Below are 17,720 nucleotides of genomic sequence, written 5' to 3'. Positions count from 1 at the left end.
ACGTGAATGACTCCATCTAGAGTCAGTGTTTGGTTTGTCCGTTCTGGGCTACTGTAGAAAGATGGCAGCCGGCTCCGTGAAGAGGACACGCTCAATATGTAGATATGAACGCCTCATTCTAAGCTAACGAAAACACAACAATTCTTATTTCCAGATGAATATACACTAAAGAAAACATACTTATTATATTCCATATCCCCCTAAAAACTACATACTGTACCTTTAAGATGGACAGCTATGTATTTGTATCTGGGGCTGACACAATTGAGCAACTGTAACTAAATTTCCAAAGTCACTTGAATGTCAAACTCTAGTAGTTTTAATTACTATCAGGGTTTTGTTTGGAGACATTTAATGACTCATAATGCCAAGGGCATGTTTTTGTACTTTTTTTTAAACATAACTTTGGTAAAATGTGCAGTACAGATCAATCATACCTTGGTTTTTACTTATTAGTGTGGTCAAGACGAGAGTAAATTTAATTCAATCATTTTCCTAAAAAGAAAATGTTAACAATTTTTTTACATCGTTAATACGTCGAGATTGTGGTCATCAAAGTGTGTTACAGAGTGTGAAACGTTTGGATATGTAAAGAAAATCAGTGTAAATAAAGGTGAAAACTAGTTTTGGTGCTCATGTACTGGACTTTATTGACATTAAAGCAATAGGAGGTGCACAGTAAATTTTTAATACCTTACAATATGATCCAAATCCATTGCCTTATACATAAACATGGCTTGTCAGCACAATTCTTGGGTAAAAGTCGATGTTTCTTACTTATTTTGGTGAAGGGGGGGGAATCGATTACAACCTATTCAAAAAGGTTTGCTTTTGCCAATTCAGGAAAATATTAAAAATCCACTTGTTTCATATTCCATATTGAGGATTGAAAATAAGCAGGCAACATTCGCACCGTTACTCCAAATTCTGGGTGAGATGAAACTCACGAGCTTTTCTTAAGTGCTTAAATATTAATACTTGTAAACCACGTGAAGCGTCGTAGAGAAAGGTCTGCTTCGATGAATTTATTGTGCAGTTTAGGCCAGGTCTAAATCAAATACTTCAGCATCAGCGTGGGCTATAGGTTCTTCTTAGTAGATTTCATTATCCTAGCACAAAAAAAAAACTAAACAAAAGCCCATCTAACTAAGAGGTAGAAACACAGGCAACTTTGAAACGTTACGGCGGCACACCAATGATTACAACTTTTTAAAATATTGTAACATTAGGAGGATCATGAGTACTGCAACCACTCAGGTGATAAAAGACAAGAAAAGAGGGACAGAAGGGAGGAATCACAAAAAAAGGGGAGATGCTCATCAGCGACTACGAAGAGCACTTTTATTAATAATAATAAAAAAAAGGGTAAACAGGTTTTTTAGTAAGCATATGTTGACTAAACGCATCTTAATTCATTTAATGTCAACTTATGCTTTGCTCTCAATTTAATGAGCCTCCTTGCCATCCGTCATACTTTCTGAGACAAAGGCTTGATGCCACATATTGTCTTTGATTATCACTATATGGATCACGCTGCAGCCTGTTTGGTGACTTAAATCCCCTCTGCTAGGATAACATGAGTGTGATGGAAGGGAATCCAGGCCGGGCCTTTACAGAAGATCACCGTAGCAGGTCACTGACGACACCTTTTGTTAATAGCCGGATGCTTTTAACTAGCATTAGCGAAGATGACCACTAATTTGATTTATTTAGGGAGGAAAGCCTACGCATTCTTAAATAAGGCTACTGGGGAAGGTTTAACTCAGTAAAAACTGAGTGGAAATGAAAAAAAACAAACATGCAATACAGTGAAAAAAAGTTATAAACTTCAGTCAGAGCAAAAAGAAAAAAAAATAATAAACACATGGTTGAGCCACTCCAGACTTCAGAATTCATGTAGCTGATCAGGACACAGAATCAAACATCCTTTAGGCAACAGATCAAATGATGCCTCACAGCCCATCGTCGCTGTGCGGGTGGTAACACATGAGGCCCTACAGGTACAAGCTTTCGGTTTATATTTGTAAGTGCCACGTGGTAGTGGTTAAATTAAGAATGGAGTTAAATAAAGGAAAGGCGAGTGTACTAATAGAGATACGGTCGATCTTCTACACCGTGACGCTTCTTCTTGGCTTCTCAATCGGCTTCGTCCTCAGACTCCTCCTCCTCCGCCGTCTCCAGCCAGGTGAGCCACTGGTTGACCTGACAGAAGGGAGAAATCACGTCAGTCTTGTACAAAAATGTTTATGAATAGCTGAGGATATTCAGCCACACAAATCAAACATGGCAATCTCTTTTCATAAGAGCAATCCCACGACTGAAGATGTTTGAGGATGTTTGAGGAAACCCTCCCCCACTGTGATGGCATTACTGTACCTGGAATAAAGATTTTCCTTTTCCAGGGAATTCTTGGGTGATGTCTTCTTTCCATGCAAGGAAGGCTTCTTCTTCAATGATCTCCATGTCGTAGAAGTTGACAAAGTAGCGCAGCAGCATGCCTTAGTTGAAAGATTAAAAAAAAATGTTAAATGAATGTTTCCACTTAAGGAACATTATTTGTTGCTTTAGGGCGTGTGTCCATATAGCGTTTTCCTCTGGTAGGATGTACTGTACGTATGGACCGACGGACAACGCGGAAACATAATGCCTCCAGCCACAGCCGGCGCTGAGGTATAAAAATGCCTTTCTAAGAAAAATGGTAGTTATAGTGCATTAAAATCATTGTTTTATCCAGTTGCTGCTGTGTGCTTTAAAAAACAGTTAATATCCATTCGTTTACATTAATACATTTGACCAAGAATTATGACCAAATTATTTACCTACCATGACATGTGGCTGCTGCATGCAAACCGATATATTTGGTTAATAACGGCTGTATCTGTCCAGCTCTAGTGGATTGCCCCAGACTCACGGGGTACTGTACCTTTAGGGAACGTGCTGGTGTTGCAGTGCACCTGCAAGGCGTAGAGGGCGCTGACCTGCAGCTCGGTGTGGTCGTGCAGGAACTTCTGCATGACGGGCTTGAAGGCCAGCAGAAGCTGTTTCTCCTGCTCCAGCTGCTCTTTGGAGGGGGCCGCCAGCTGCTCATCGCCCTCCGCCATGCACAGCTCCTGGGAGATGTACTGGAGGAAACTGAGAAAAGATCACAAGGCAGTGGTCGATTACACAATTTTTTTTGGCCAGGACAATTGTGACATGACATTTTCAGATGGTCCCATGCCTAATCGAGAACATAACGGGTGGATGAATTGATAATCTAAATAATCTTTAGCAGTTGCAGCCCTAGGCAGTGGGAATGCAAATTTTGCATTAAAAGTTATATTATAGGCACTAGCTGGTCAAAGAAAAGCCTGAAACACAAACCACTTTTACTGTTCTCACACTTAAATGCTCATTACTTAATTGATGAACTTAAATTGAGCCTCCATCAAAAGTAACTTGAAAAACATCTGCTGTATATTTACCTGGTCATGAGGATGTTGACAAAGCCTTTATCGGTGTGAAGCTTGGGCGAGATGTTGTCTTTAATCCACTTGTAGATGGACTGTGGAGAGGGGTCTGCCTTGATCTGTTTCAGCAGCTCCTTCTCCAGCTTCAGCAGCGGGAACAGGAAGCTCAGGCCCTTCCCCTCCAGGATCTCCAGCATGCGGTCCTTGTTCTGATCGATTTCTGCCAAGAACAACAAGTCAGGTGTTCAGAAGAGGTCACAATGGTAACAACCGTCCCCTCAGTGGGATGTGTTAGGGCAGAGTCTGTAAAGATTTAATCCGTTGGATGTTGATGTTTGTAGCAAGAACGTAAAAGTACCTGGGAGCATCTTCTGCATGTTGACCTTGCTCTGCTGGAAGAGGTCGGTGAGCCACTCTCGGTCCTTCAGCTTGGCCGTCTGTTGCAGGCAGAGCAGGAAGAGGGGGAAGTGCGTGCCGTTCTCCAGCGGGTGAGCCAGCTCCGCCACGCTCACCAGCTCTGCGATGATGGCCCGAGCCGCAAACTGGGCCAGGTAGGACTTCACCAGGGGTACGTCCAGCTCGATCTTAGGGCACTGGTCCAGGACGTTGAGGAAAGCCTGCGAGAGAGGAAGGAAAATGCCAGAGCATGAATAATGATGCAGTCCGCTTCTGGTCTCCATCAGTGACAAATATGTTAAGATTAATTACAGCTACCTCTATGGGGCAATTTGTTATGATTCAAAAAACATCAAACTCAATTGTGAGATGGTTTTGTTTCCTCCTCCTTTTAAGCAAATCCCTGAGATATTGTGCTGGATTTTTATTTATGCAATTATTACTAGTAGTGACCAGTAACCGCTACTGTAACCCAGTACAATTATGTCTTTGTAATTTTAATACTTTTTGTAATATTCTTTTTGATTTTTAGAGATACAAAATGAACAGAAACTAAATTGACACCACATAATGATAAAATGATAACAATAATAGTAATAACAAAAATACAAATAAATAAAATAAATAACAATAATGAGAAAAATAGAGAATACAAAATTAGATCAATATACAGATTACATCATAAACAATTGGGAAGTAATGATTACACTAGTATGTTCCTAATGCTTATTTACACAAGATCAGGTCTAAAGTTTGAGACGTATACTTTCCATTTTGTCCAGTTAATTGAAATAAAATGTCAACAGTTTACTTAGAACATGCGTCAGTGTAGTTTGAGTCGGATATAAAAGGACTGCTGGCTACCTGCATGAAGTTCTCTCCAGTGATGAGGCCCTCGGTGCGGAGCGTGTGGATCAGAGTGCTAGCGTGCTCCTTGTCCTCATCGGGACGGTCCAGAGAGCACACAATGATCTTACTCAGCATCTCCGGCAGGAAGTGCTTGGGAGCCTTCATCTCTCGCGCGCCGCTCACAGCCTCAGTCAGGTTCTTGCTGTTCAAGAACTCAGTCACGATCGCCTCCTGAAGTGGAGAGTGGAGCGCACAGAAATGAGCTTGGGGCCGGTTTGATCACCAAATGTGAATAATGAAAACTGATTTATGCTCTTCATGACACAGAAGTGATACTTTTCAAAGACAAGCAGTTAATAATTCTCTAATGATTTAAACCAACTCTGAGGTCTAAAGAAAAGGAGAAAAAAGGAAATCGTTCCAAATCAATAGTCTTATTTTAACTACATTATTTACCTGTTTGGCACATGGTACAGTCTTTAGGATGGGTTTGGGAAGGTTCGTTCAACATTTTCTAACCGACTGGTGCGGTCATTATGAAAATGTAAGTTGTGGCCGTTTTATTGCATTCCTGATTTCTCCTCTTTATTGCACTCCTTGCTGGTTTTACTGTGCCCAATTAAATTTGTATTAAACCTCCCCATTGTTCATATATTGAAGCAGTTCTGGAAAAGACATACAATTTTTGTTTTGCCTACCGTCATTTTAAGCAGCTCCTCCTTGGCAGGAGGAGGTTTCTTGTTTATCTTCTGAGGTTTCTCTTGGATGGGCGGAGGGTTGGTCTTCAGGCCAAGCTGTGGAGGCTGAGCCAAAAGGTCAAGTGATTATTACAGATAGAGTTCCACCAATAAACCATAACATTTTAACAGAATTCCTACAGCTTAAGGCAAGTTTGATTTAAGACTTTTAAAAGACTTTTTTTTATTGCCACTCGGAATGAAATTTAAGACCAATTTTATAATAACCGTGCTGAAATTCAAAAACACTTTGCATAAAATACACCAGGCCTCGTATACAGCGCCTTGTACTGGTTTCAGCCGTGCTGCGAAATCTTGGTTGAACACTCAATTTTCGTTAAATGTGCATTTCCCACGTGTCGTTCAGGGTACAGTGAGAGCAAGCTAGCAGACAGTGGTTCTTCTGCTCTGAGCATCCCCACCGGAAACAAAATATGAGCGTTGTTGGTTCTGCTATCCAGATTTGCGTGACGTTAACGCAAGAGGCATTTGGTAATTTATTTTTTATAAAATAGATGTTACCAATTATTTTGAGATTTTACGTTGCAATAAAAAAAGAGTCAAAAAATCCTACTCCTAAGCATTTTTAAGACATTTTGAAAGATTGACTTAAGACATTTTAATACCAATTAAGGCCTTATTTTTTGATTCATGAATTCAATGACTTAAGACTTTTCAAGGATCCGCTGGAACCCTGTTATGATGATTAGGGTTTGGCCAGGCTTCTTGTTTCCTTTCACATGCTCTTCGTCATAAAAACTTTAATTTTCTTTAACACTTTTTTTTCCTATTGTTTAATTGTTTTCTACCCTCTTATCTAGGTTTATGTTAGTTAAAATAATCTAGTGGCAAACCGTGAGTAGGGCTCATCTCTTACCTGTCCCAGAGGGGGGGTTTGAGTGCGTGGGGGCTGAGCGCTGGGAGGCATCATGGTGGGGATCTGGGGCTGGAGCTTGGGTACCTGGTTCTTGTTGAGGAGGAATGACTGAGCAGGCCTGAGGCTGATCTGTGGGACCGGGAAGCGCCATGAACACAGAGCATACATTAAGATTAGACATGCTCTTTAAAAAAAAATCAAAAAAAAATCTGAACATCGGCTACATCCATGCCCTCATATCTCATAATCGCAGTCAGCGGACCAGCTACCAGTTTGAGGAAAAGAGGAGGAGGAGCGGAGGGAGGATAAGAAAGATGGATATCAAAGATAGAGAACACGATAGAGGAAAGACTGGTAGCAGGTTGTGTTCCTCAGAATAACGCGTCTTTTTATAATCACTGGGCATGAAGACTTGAACACCGGCAGGCAGGACTGCACCATACAGCCACTGATGCTGGTGTGATTATATCTTAAACGACAGGATTTGTCTCTGGAGGCTGATGTTTCAACTTTATGAAAATGTAATTATAAGCTTCGAGCTTGATGACAAAATGTTTTTGTCCATATCCTGCAACCCAGCTATAACTAGTTCTAGTTACCTCATCTGCATTGAGCTGTCCTTTCTTTATGAATCGTGGAGGCATGTCCTTGGACTGGACCTGCTGCTGGGCCAGGTGGTTCTGGTTCTGGTTGAGGAAATGCTGGTTCTGAACCTGTTGAAAGTCACATGGGCAAAGTGGATCACTTTCTTAAGCTTTTGACCTCAGGATTTGTAGAGAAACAGAGATCGATCAACTGTTTGCCTGAATGATTTTAATGTTGTTAGCAGGATTACCTGGTTGGACTTAACAAAAGACTTTGGCCCCGCGTCGAACTGTGACTGTGGCTGGGGGGCGGTGTGGCCACTGTGGCCGTTGAAGAGCGGGTTGGTGCGATGGCGTCCCATAGTGGGCGAGTACCTATCCTGAATAACCCCCGGGCCAGTTCCAATCCCACCGCCTGAGTAAGTAAAGTAAAAAGATGATGTTAGAGATTTTACACAGCGGAGTGGGTCCAATCAGGAGAAACATTGGAGTATTATATGAAATGACCATCCCAGGCTAATCATAAAAGCAGATCAAACTATTTTTATCACTTTTAGTTTAGTTTAGTTGCGTTCAATTTTGACGAGGAAAAACTTGCATGGCCATTTTCAAAGGGGTCCCTTGACCTCTGACCTCAAGATATGTGAATGAAAATGGGTTCTATGGGTACCCACGACATGCTCACTTACTGATAATCACATGCAGTTTTGGGCAAGTCATAGTCAAGTCAGCACACTGACAGCTGTTTTTGCCTGTTGGGCTTTTATTGTTTTGTGTTGGTAACTGATTTTCAATAAAAAATATATACATACATTTGCATAAAGCAAGCATATTTTCCCACTCCTATGTTGATAAGAGTATTAAATACTTGACAAATCTCCCTTTAAGGTACATTTTGAACAGATACAAAATTTGATTCGTACCACAACAACTTCTAAATGGGTTATTCTTTAGGCAAATGAATGATTTTAACCGGCTTTGTAATGCTGGTAAGAATTAAAAAAGCGAGTCCAGATTGAACATCGACAACATGGAAAAGAAAATAAAACATGACGACACGTGGCTACGCAGGTCGAGACAGCGAGGAATAAAGCCCATACCTGGCATCTGCCCAAACATATCGGCCAATCCCCCGAGAGTCTCCCTGTCAAGTTTCATTCTGTTGGGCATGAAGGGGCTTTCCAGGAAGAAGTCCATCCTCATCCCCTGAGACATGGGTGCTGGGATGAAACCACCCAAATCCTACAGGAACACACAGAAAAGAGATCATTAAATTGTCCAATAACATGATTACAAGTTCAACCCAGAGCTCGACAAGAATTTCTAACTTTAACTTGAGGGAGTTCCACACTCCATACTAAACTACATGATTGTTATCAAGCCAGAAACTTAATTACATCCTGTGCATATTGTATCATCAGGACAATGTCTGCTGACTCACACTCCTCACAATAGGTTGCCTGCTGATGTGCAGAAACTGGTTCTTTGTTTGGAAGAGAGGGTTTTAATAGTACAAGTTTATTCATGGAGCCCTTTAACACCTCGGCCTCTGATGTTGGACATTAACTATTAATCATGCCAAAATGTGGGCGATCTGAACAATGAGCACCATCATTTCTCACCGCACTCACTTTCACTGCATCCTGACGGATCTGGTGAATCGTCTTTGGTCCGTTGTCGATGAAAGCCTTGCGGGGGACCCAGTTGTTTTCTCGCAGTTCCACTGTGTCTTGCAGCAAGAAGCGGATCCTAGCGGGCAACTCCTTGTTGTTCATTAAGGATCGCATACGGCCAAAATACTGATCCATTAAAGACTGAAGAAAAAGGATGGAGAGAGAGAGAGAGGAGGCAGGGGGTGAGAGGACAGGCAGAGTTTGTATGTACAGTATGGCAGCAGGATTTAACACTGGCTGTGAGCCAAGTGGGGCTTTAGGTGAGCTTAGACCATGACCTGAAATGACAGTCGATCCAGGCAGGACCACAAAGGCACAGGGAAAAGAGGCTGGCAGAGTTAAGAAAAAAAAACTAGCTAGCCAAAACCAGAATGCAAAAAATGTCTGGTTTACCACCCTACCATTTTCTAGAAATTTAAAGTTATTGACTAAAGCTTTATTATTATTTATAGTACTATATTTCTTTTGATTTATGTCATGTCTGATGAACACTTAATCAATCATACACCAAATATCCACTGCTGCCGTTATAATTATGATTTAGTTTAATGCACATTTTTAGATTATAATTTACAGTGCACATATTGTAGTATATCACTGTAAATATAAATCCTACTAAGTGTACATACAGTACATATTCACATATACATACTGCACATAATCATCCAGTCATCCACATATATCCATCCAGTATTTATTTCTTTGCATTATTTGTATTGTTTACAACTTACAGAACACTTGATGTGGATATAGACATTTTATTTCTACTTTTAATCATTATATTCCTATTTTATTGTTGAAAAACAATTGCATTTTTAAAAAAAAATCTTTTTAATATATTGCTTTTAGTGCTGAGCTGACCCGTTCTCTCATCCTAAACATTTCATTGTACCGTTGTACCTGTGTGTTGCACATGACAAATAAAACTGAAACTTGAACTTCAGGGTTTTACTTCTGCATGCAAAAGCATAAATAACTGAGTCTCTTATAAAAAAGTTATGAAAAAGCTTTTAAAAAATTGTCCCCGCGTGTTGAATTTGACATGTTCCGCACACCATATACAGCCTCCCCAGATGGTTATGGTGACATTAAAAGCCTGTAGCAGTTACCTTTGCTTTATCATGGTCGAGTCTCGGCCCCACTGTTCTCATTATCTGACAGAGGCACTCCAGATCCTCCCCCATATCCTTGAGCTGGACTCTCTTCTTCTTTTCCAGAAGCTTCAGAAAAGATTAAGGAGAGAAGGAAGGCAGATCGGGGGTCATACACGGTACTCGACTCTGGTTTTCATGAAGGTATGCAGGATTTCTTTTGATTCGAACCCTTGATGTGCCTTCGAAATTTTCAAAGGAAGTGAATTTCAAACACACACAAAAAAGGGGAGAGAGTGCACGTACTGTTTTGATGCACTTATGAAGGATAGATTCGTGGATGAGGTCGAGTTTGCCAAGTTCCCCGATGAATTTAATGTTGCCAAGCATCTTGACCTTGGCAATGGAACGCTGCTCCTCCTCCTCAGAAGTAAGAGGGTTGTCATGTTTGTCATAGACTGAAGTGAGAGGAGAAACAGAGGTTAGTAGTGGACAGGCGATGATGAAATGAGCTAAAAGATTCTCAAGACATGAACTTACTTTCAACATTTCTGGTACGGTTTTCAAATTCATCTTGAAGTTTGGAAATCAGCAGTCTTCTGAAGGTCTAGAATAGCAAAAAAAGTTTCATTTTACAATTGAATTGCAGGGAGGTATTAATAACGACAGCAATATAATCATGAAGAGAAAAAAAAACAGCTTTTATTGCAGGAAGAGTGAGAATAGTAATGACTGTAGTGATAAATGAGGAGAACAAATGCACTCAAGGCTTGAACATTTATTTAACTATGCGGCAAAATGTGAGCAGCCACACTTACTGTGCTCTGCTTTTGGGATGTTTGGATCTCAGATGAAGGGCCATCAAAGTTTGGTGCGTCCTCTGCCAAACGCAGACATAGCTGAGCATAGAGCGAGCTATACTTCGGCTCTTCTAGGGCTTTGTCTACAATCTGAACCCCGGCAAGGGAGGGAGGAGAGAGAGGGGAGAAACCAGAGAGGGACCACTCAGGTCATTAAAACGTGGATGAGAATGAGTCACTCAGAGCAGCCTGCCAAGAGTGGATGAATAAATTTCCATTTAGTGGAGGACTTAAGAATAAAAATGTTCTCTTACCAGCAAGATGATTCCTTTAAGGACGAGTTTTGAATCTACGCCCACGTTCAGGAGCTCAAGGCATAGCTTGTCAAACTTCTCAGGCGTGAGTTTGTTGAGTATGCTAGAAAAATAAAAACAAGAGGGGAAGGGAGAGGTGGCGAGATAAGGAAGTCAGTACGATTATGCAAGATCGAGTTGTTGTCATGACATACTGTTATCAAGAAGGTTTTCCCGTATGCTTAGTTGCATATGGCGGTGTGCCACAGGACAACCTCAGCAAAAGAAATTCCATCCTGATTAAAACAAAAAAAAAAAACTTGCCCAGTTGCCCTCCCTCAACTCCCTCTATTGGGTTTATGATCAGTGATGATGACACTCAATGACTTTTAAGACATGCACCAACACCCCTTTTTCCACCAAAATTAGCGCATATATGCGTGTTCTTTAAATGCAGGAAAACCCGCTAAAAATAGGCGATGATTTCCCATCGCTAGTAGACAAGTATGCCTTTTCTGGTGTGTCAAATTTGACATCACAAACAGTAGTAAACAGACAAGTTTTGCATAAAACCCAGTCAATCTTGGCACTTAAATGCTTACTCTGGAGATTCTATGTAAAGCTGCAGGCAAAGTGGAGCAACTGAACTATTTCTCTTTGCTCTACTCTTAAGTTAATGCAACCTATGTTTCCTGCGTCAGACCCATGAAAAACACAGGTTTGTTCATGGTTACTGCACCAGTCTGACAGGAGCATTAAAGATACCAAGCAGCAAGACTGCTGGTTTGAAGCTGGGTATTTGTTTTAAGTTAATGTTAAGTCAAAGTCAGTCAATTATTGTATCATACTGCATTATGTCTCAGCTGTAATCTTTCAAAAATGATCCATCAACCATTCTATAATCCTTCACAACCTAACCACTCCTTCACACTTCTGTGAGAAAGCTGCAGCATATCACTTTGTTTGCTGTGACACGGTGCAACAGAGCCAATTAATAATGCTTTATAAATCCAAAGGCTTTGTTTACTAAATCTCATTATCCACGTTGGCTTTCTCTGGCTTTTTACAGAGAGCAGTGTGTGAGTTCATGTTAGACACCTTGATTTTCTGATCAGGCATTTAGAAAAGTATGTTAGCAACAAGAGGAATTACGCCCTGGATGATGAGGAGGGAGATACAGAGGTTACCTTTTTTTTATTTTGGTATATATTACAAAAGGAAAACAGCAATTTGATCTAAATGTGGCTAAATGATTGTACATAGATTTAACATGTGCAGTAGTTTACTTAATTTCCCTGAGCTCAGACTGCAGAGTCTAACGTATGCCTCCTGTTTTGGCCACCAGCTAGTCTACATTCTTGAAGGGAATTCTGTCATCTCTTCATATTTTGTACTTGTAAACATCACCTGACAGAAGGGAACAGGGCTTAAGTGCCTTTAGCAAAACACATGCCATTTTAGTGATTGCAAAACTACTGCAATTCAACACTCACAACATGTCCCTGTTGGACTACATGAAGAAATGTAAAATCATGTAAGACGCGACTGATAAACTCCTGATCTTGACTTCGATAGATTCAGTGGAAGACCTTTGATTTTCTGACAGCAATTAGAAAATGTCTTTAATTGGGACATATCATGTTCATTTACAGGTTCATACTTGTATTTAGGGTTTCTACTAGAACATGTTTAATGCTTCAATGTTCAAAAGACACATTCTTTCTCATACTGTCTGTCTGAATAAACCTGTATTCACCCTCTGTCTGAAACGCTTTAGCACTGGTCTCTTTAAGCCCTCCCTCCTGAAAAAGCTGCTCTGATTGGCTTGTGAGAAAAATATGGTGCACCTTTGCAAAGGTAGTTCTCAAGTGGTGGGCGGTATATTCTAACGAGCCTGTATGTGACATAGGAAGGGGAGTTAAATCTGAATGGCTTGTTGAATCACATGTTTTCTGATCTAAGCAGCCCACAAAAAAACTGACTGGGTTGTCTTATTTCACAGTTTGTGGGTTAGTCGGCAGTCCAGATACCCAAATATATGAGCACAAGCACTGAAAATGTGAGTTTTTCATTAGATGTCTCCTTTAAGTCAACCTGACCTCAAGTCCTGTAACCTTTTTCATAGACACTGTTCCAAATTTAAAAATTATTGGTCAAAAATTGACTGGCATTTTCCTTCAGGAGAGCTCTTCTGGCAATCATGAATTAAATTTGGCAAGCCAAACCACACTCACTGTTAACCCTATGAACTCTGCAATAGAAATGGTCCGCCAGTGCCTACTCTGGTATTTTTGCTTATTTCAGAAGTTAAGTTATAACTTCAAATTCTCCATATCCCTAAAATCTGTACAACCTAAACTAAAAGATTATATAATTATATATAACTGTCAATAAACCATAATAATTGACAAAAGTATTGAAATTGGGTCATTGATTGAAAAAATACAAAAATCTGAAATGGCTTTTCATATAATATTACTAAATAAACACACAAAACATATTGATCCAAAATATTTCTAAATGTAGAAACATATTTCTTAACACTCACAAGTTATTTGAACTATGCACAATTTTTTAGTTTTTGAGATAACATTTTTGAGAATTTTTAAGAATGAATGCCCTAGCTATTAAGGTTTTTATTTTACATTGATTTAGCAGCAATTAACAGCGATCTCCCACAGCCGCCTGCGGGGCAATACTCTGGCGCTACCGTGCATTTTACCATTGGTACCGCACGTAATGTAATGACATCATAACGAGCATATAACATGATGATGCGAAAGACCGAAGCCTTGACTTTCTGTTGCAAAAAAGAATGAATGCTCTAGATAGTATGGTTTATATTTTACATTGACTTAAACAGGATCATGCAAACTGTGATCTCCCGCTGCGGGAGGTCTATTTTTTTAAGGGTTAAGCAGGTGGGTTTTCTAAATTTTGCAAGAAAGCGATAAAAATTCTTGCAAACTATTTTCTATGAAAGAGGTAGCAAAAAATAATAACTTTTAGCCGGTATCCACCGGGGATGGATAATTAACTCATGTATACGGGCTTGGACCTTACCCTCTCACTTTCCTGAAGATTCCATCGTGTCGCTCTTTTTCGTTGCTGGAGTTGACATCTCGTCTAGTGCTTCGTGAAGGAACCCATCTCTGAACGCTTTGCCCTGGGGTTTTCCCCAGGAACTCGCTGCAGAAATGCAGAAATACAGAGAGAGAGAGAAAGAGAGAGAAAGAGAGAGAGAGAGAGAGAGAGACTGAGTACAACAGAATCTGGTGACATCCTGGCTGGTACAGAAAAATACACCGCCCTTGCAATACAGTTATTGTTCTAGCAGGACAAAACCTAATCCCTTAAATGCTTATTTTACAAGTGACTGCACACTCATACTACAAATGCTGCACCACCAGGTCCATCAACTTGTGTCCAATTTACACAGACGGGCCCCAATAGGAAAAAAAACACATCTTATTATTTACTTTAAACAAAATTCACCCGTTGGATGTAGATAAATAACTGTGCTGTCAAAACAAGTGTGAGTACACTGTTTCCAGTGCCTTTCCTCCTTTTTTACCCTTTGTTATAAAATAATCCCAGACTGCCCGGTTGGTAAACATGCTTGTGCTATCTGCAGCTGACATCATGTTACAGGACTTCTGGGAATTCAAATCAAAGTTTCCTGGAATTTGGGCCCTTTAATTGTTGTCTAGTCCACTTTTTCTGCAGTGGGGGAAACTACTAGTGCCAATAATTAAATCACATTAAGTGTCCTCTTGAAAAATTCCACATGACAAACCTGTTGCCGACAGTCTTGGGATAGTGCTGAGGTGCGCCCCTACCACCTCCTCCCCCCGAAGAAGCACTGTAGAAGCAAACACAAGGAAGGGAACCAATTAGGTTCATGCAACACTGCATAAAATGGAATGAGCCTGCATCTTGATCTCATAAGAAACAAGATTAATTGTACTGAATTAGTGTTGTCAAAAATATCAAAGTATCAATACTGAATATTTGAAATGGTTTCAATACTTATTTTCCACAATATCGATGGTAGTCTGGTATCAGATGTGCTTGACACACACACTGCTATCCATCTTTTAATAAAAAACTAAAATCTTATACCCTCAATGTTGTGTCAATTTGTCCCTGTGGTTTCGAAAATGGCATTGAATATTGATATTTTTCAAGGTATTGTGTCAAAGACAGAAATACCAGTATCGTGACAAACACTATACTACGTCATAAATTGAACTATTAACTGGTTGTATCCTTGAAACTTGATCACTGTATTTTGGAAGATTATTTAAGTATTATAACTGCAGGAAAAACAAGTCAGTCAGTGATCACAAAACCAATAACCTATCGACTTAAACTGAGTGTCCAAACTTAGAAATACTGGCCTGGCTAACAGCTTCAAGAAATAAACACTGCATGATGCAGTTTGAAGTGACTGTCACGATCAGTTGTTGGAGAGCCAGAGATGCAGCTTCAAGTATGACAATGCACACACCTATAGAGCAACGCCAAATGCAGCACAAATAAGGCTACGTCCACACTAATATGTTTTTGTTTTAAAATGAAAACGATCTCCGTCCAGACGAGGAAAACTAATTAGTGTAGATGTAGCCTAAGGTGATAGCGTGTACATTAATGTACGTCGGTTGTATCTTCCACAGATATACTGTACGTTACCAAGGCTACACTTTTCATGTTGCACATGCACCTGTGATTTCCATTGGGTAATTGCTCCCCAAATAAATCCATTATTTGATCACTAAATTGGTTTTCTGTTATGCAACTTACAAGTATTTTCTACCTCTGCCTTTTAGTGTTGCAATGTATAACTGGCTTCTGTTTGATTGTTTTGAAGAATGTATTATTGACCAACCTAAGTTTGAGAGTTACTGATTTAATGCTCGCAAATAAATTATTGCCAAGTTCGATCAGCTTTATGTTGCTGAACTTTTCCCTGAAATCATGCAGTGTAAATGATCAGAAGTAATCAGTACTGAAAATCACCATTACATTTCTGTAATGATCTTAGATAACTGAATACTATGTGATGCACAAAAGCTAAGGCGACGTGCACGGTTTCAGGTGCAGTGGAAAAGCAGAACAGGTTGTTCTTCACACCGACTGCTCTGATGCTGTTTGAACATAGACATCATGGTCTATTAATATTCAAATTTTCATAACAGTGTGTTGAACTGCAAGTCAATGCAGCATATCGGCTGGTGACTGGGACTGATTATTTGTATATTCAGGGCGTCTGCAAGCCTTGTGAAGTTATATTCAAGGCATTTTTGAAACATTTTAATGATCAACTAGGTCTGGGCGATATGGGGAAAATCAAATATCCTGATATTTTTGACCAAATACCTCGATATCGATAATGCAAAAACATTGTAGGGTTGACCGTTGGTGCTTTCACAAAATATTTGCACGATGACATTTTTGATTATCATCAGTAATGTGGATATAATGACTAAGTTTGTAAAGGAAAAGCTAGAACAGTCTGTTCAGTTCAGAAAATTACATCACTTTACTGTAATGCAGCCTTTAAAACCAGAAAAAGACAACACTTATGCCATATTACGATATCCAAAAATTTAAGACGATATCTAATCTCATATCACAATATCAATATAATATCAATATATTGCCCAGCCCTACGGTAAACCAATTTGCCATCTGCCAAATAACATGAAAATAATAACGTGATAACGTGAAAATAGTTATTTCTGGACCTCATTGAAAAGGTGCACCATAAAACGGCAACCTTAAATAAAAGGTGATTTAAATATTTAACATAGAGTATCCCAGAGCATCTGAAGCCTCAATCTAGTCTTTTTGAAACGTAATCCAGGGTGTGTGACATTGTGTGACAGTGACTCTCTATACTGTAAAACAGGGTGCCACCACCAATAGTCAAACAACAGGACATAAATCCTCCTAGGGCTCATTATGTCTACCTAGCCCCCCTTTTCAAAAAGGTTTCCCAAAGAGAAGTGTCTGACATCCATTTTGAGCCTTCCCACATCCTGCTTTGTTCTCAAGGCCGGAAGTTCCTGCCCAAAAAGCTAGCAGAGGGCTAACCATGGAATAAAAAAATAAAAAGGATTTCCTTGTTGTTATTTTCTGTTCAAGCTTTAGGTTTATATTACCTGAAACGAGAAGCACCCCCTTCTGCAATCACACTCTCCACTTTGGCGGCTTGACAATGATGAATACTCAAAAGAATAAGAATAATAGGAGGGGATGGGGAAAACGGTGCTGAGGAAGAGAGAAAAAGGGAGTGCAATTAGTAACCGCATGGGGGGTTGTGGGGAAAACAATGCATATTCATAAGGCTACATCATTAGCTATTATTACACAGGGCACGATGAGGCATCCAGCATTTATCTAAGGACTAGCTTGATAAACAGCTCAGTAGCCAGAGCTTTGTTATAGGCCTGTAACACCACTAATGACAAATCTAATTATCAACCCACGTACTGATTGTAAACAGGATCTGTTACACACCACAAATTAGTAGTTGAGCATTGATGAGCCTGCTTGGCACAATGACAACACATAGCAAAACATTTATATTATGTGCTCATCTTTGCTCTGCTATAACAAAGCAAAGGTGCGTCAGCTAATCGGCTAACATTATTTATTTTATTTATTACATCTACCCTACCCTATTTTACAAGTGCAATACCCTCCGTTTACATTACATCTATTTTCTATATTTTATACTTCTAGTGTAACACTTATGTTTATATTTATTTATTACATCTACTTTACCTGTTTTATTTGCTTTATAACTGTGTGTGTGTGTTTTTACCTGTTATATATTTTATCTGCCTCGTTTAGTCTTGTCAAGTATTTGTTTTAAAGCACTGACCATAAGTGGCAACTGTGAATCTCGTTGTATTTAATACGATGACAATAAAGCTTTCTATTCTATTCTATTAATCGATGGTTAG

The 17,720-nt window shown here is 39.7% G+C and overlaps 1 protein-coding gene and 1 non-coding gene across 2 annotated transcripts; both read right to left on the bottom strand.

Moving 5' to 3' along the window:
• Positions 1–624: 624 nt before the first annotated feature.
• Positions 625–17,022, bottom strand: eif4g2b (eukaryotic translation initiation factor 4, gamma 2b). The gene is made up of 20 exons (XM_037766743.1): positions 16,914–17,022; positions 14,546–14,611; positions 13,813–13,938; positions 10,771–10,873; positions 10,475–10,606; positions 10,197–10,263; positions 9,963–10,114; positions 9,675–9,785; positions 8,515–8,706; positions 7,993–8,134; positions 7,144–7,307; positions 6,908–7,021; positions 6,309–6,437; positions 5,393–5,497; positions 4,710–4,925; positions 3,808–4,066; positions 3,465–3,669; positions 2,924–3,132; positions 2,377–2,498; positions 625–2,202 (listed from the first exon to the last, which is right to left on the bottom strand). Exons 7-20 carry the CDS (start codon positions 10,044–10,046, stop codon positions 2,137–2,139), a joined length of 2,118 nt encoding a protein of 705 aa, XP_037622671.1. The 5' UTR covers positions 10,047–10,114; positions 10,197–10,263; positions 10,475–10,606; positions 10,771–10,873; positions 13,813–13,938; positions 14,546–14,611; positions 16,914–17,022; the 3' UTR covers positions 625–2,136.
• LOC119487742 lies at positions 6,537–6,714 on the bottom strand. The gene has a single exon (XR_005206793.1). It is a non-coding gene; the product is annotated as a small nucleolar RNA SNORD97 (small nucleolar RNA).
• Positions 17,023–17,720: the final 698 nt, after the last annotated feature.

This window comes from Sebastes umbrosus, chromosome 4, assembly GCF_015220745.1.
Source record: "Sebastes umbrosus isolate fSebUmb1 chromosome 4, fSebUmb1.pri, whole genome shotgun sequence".
Lineage (NCBI taxonomy): Eukaryota > Metazoa > Chordata > Actinopteri > Perciformes > Sebastidae > Sebastes > Sebastes umbrosus.
The sequence above is the reverse complement of the archived record's forward strand: the minus strand, read 5'-3'. Positions and strand labels throughout refer to the sequence as shown.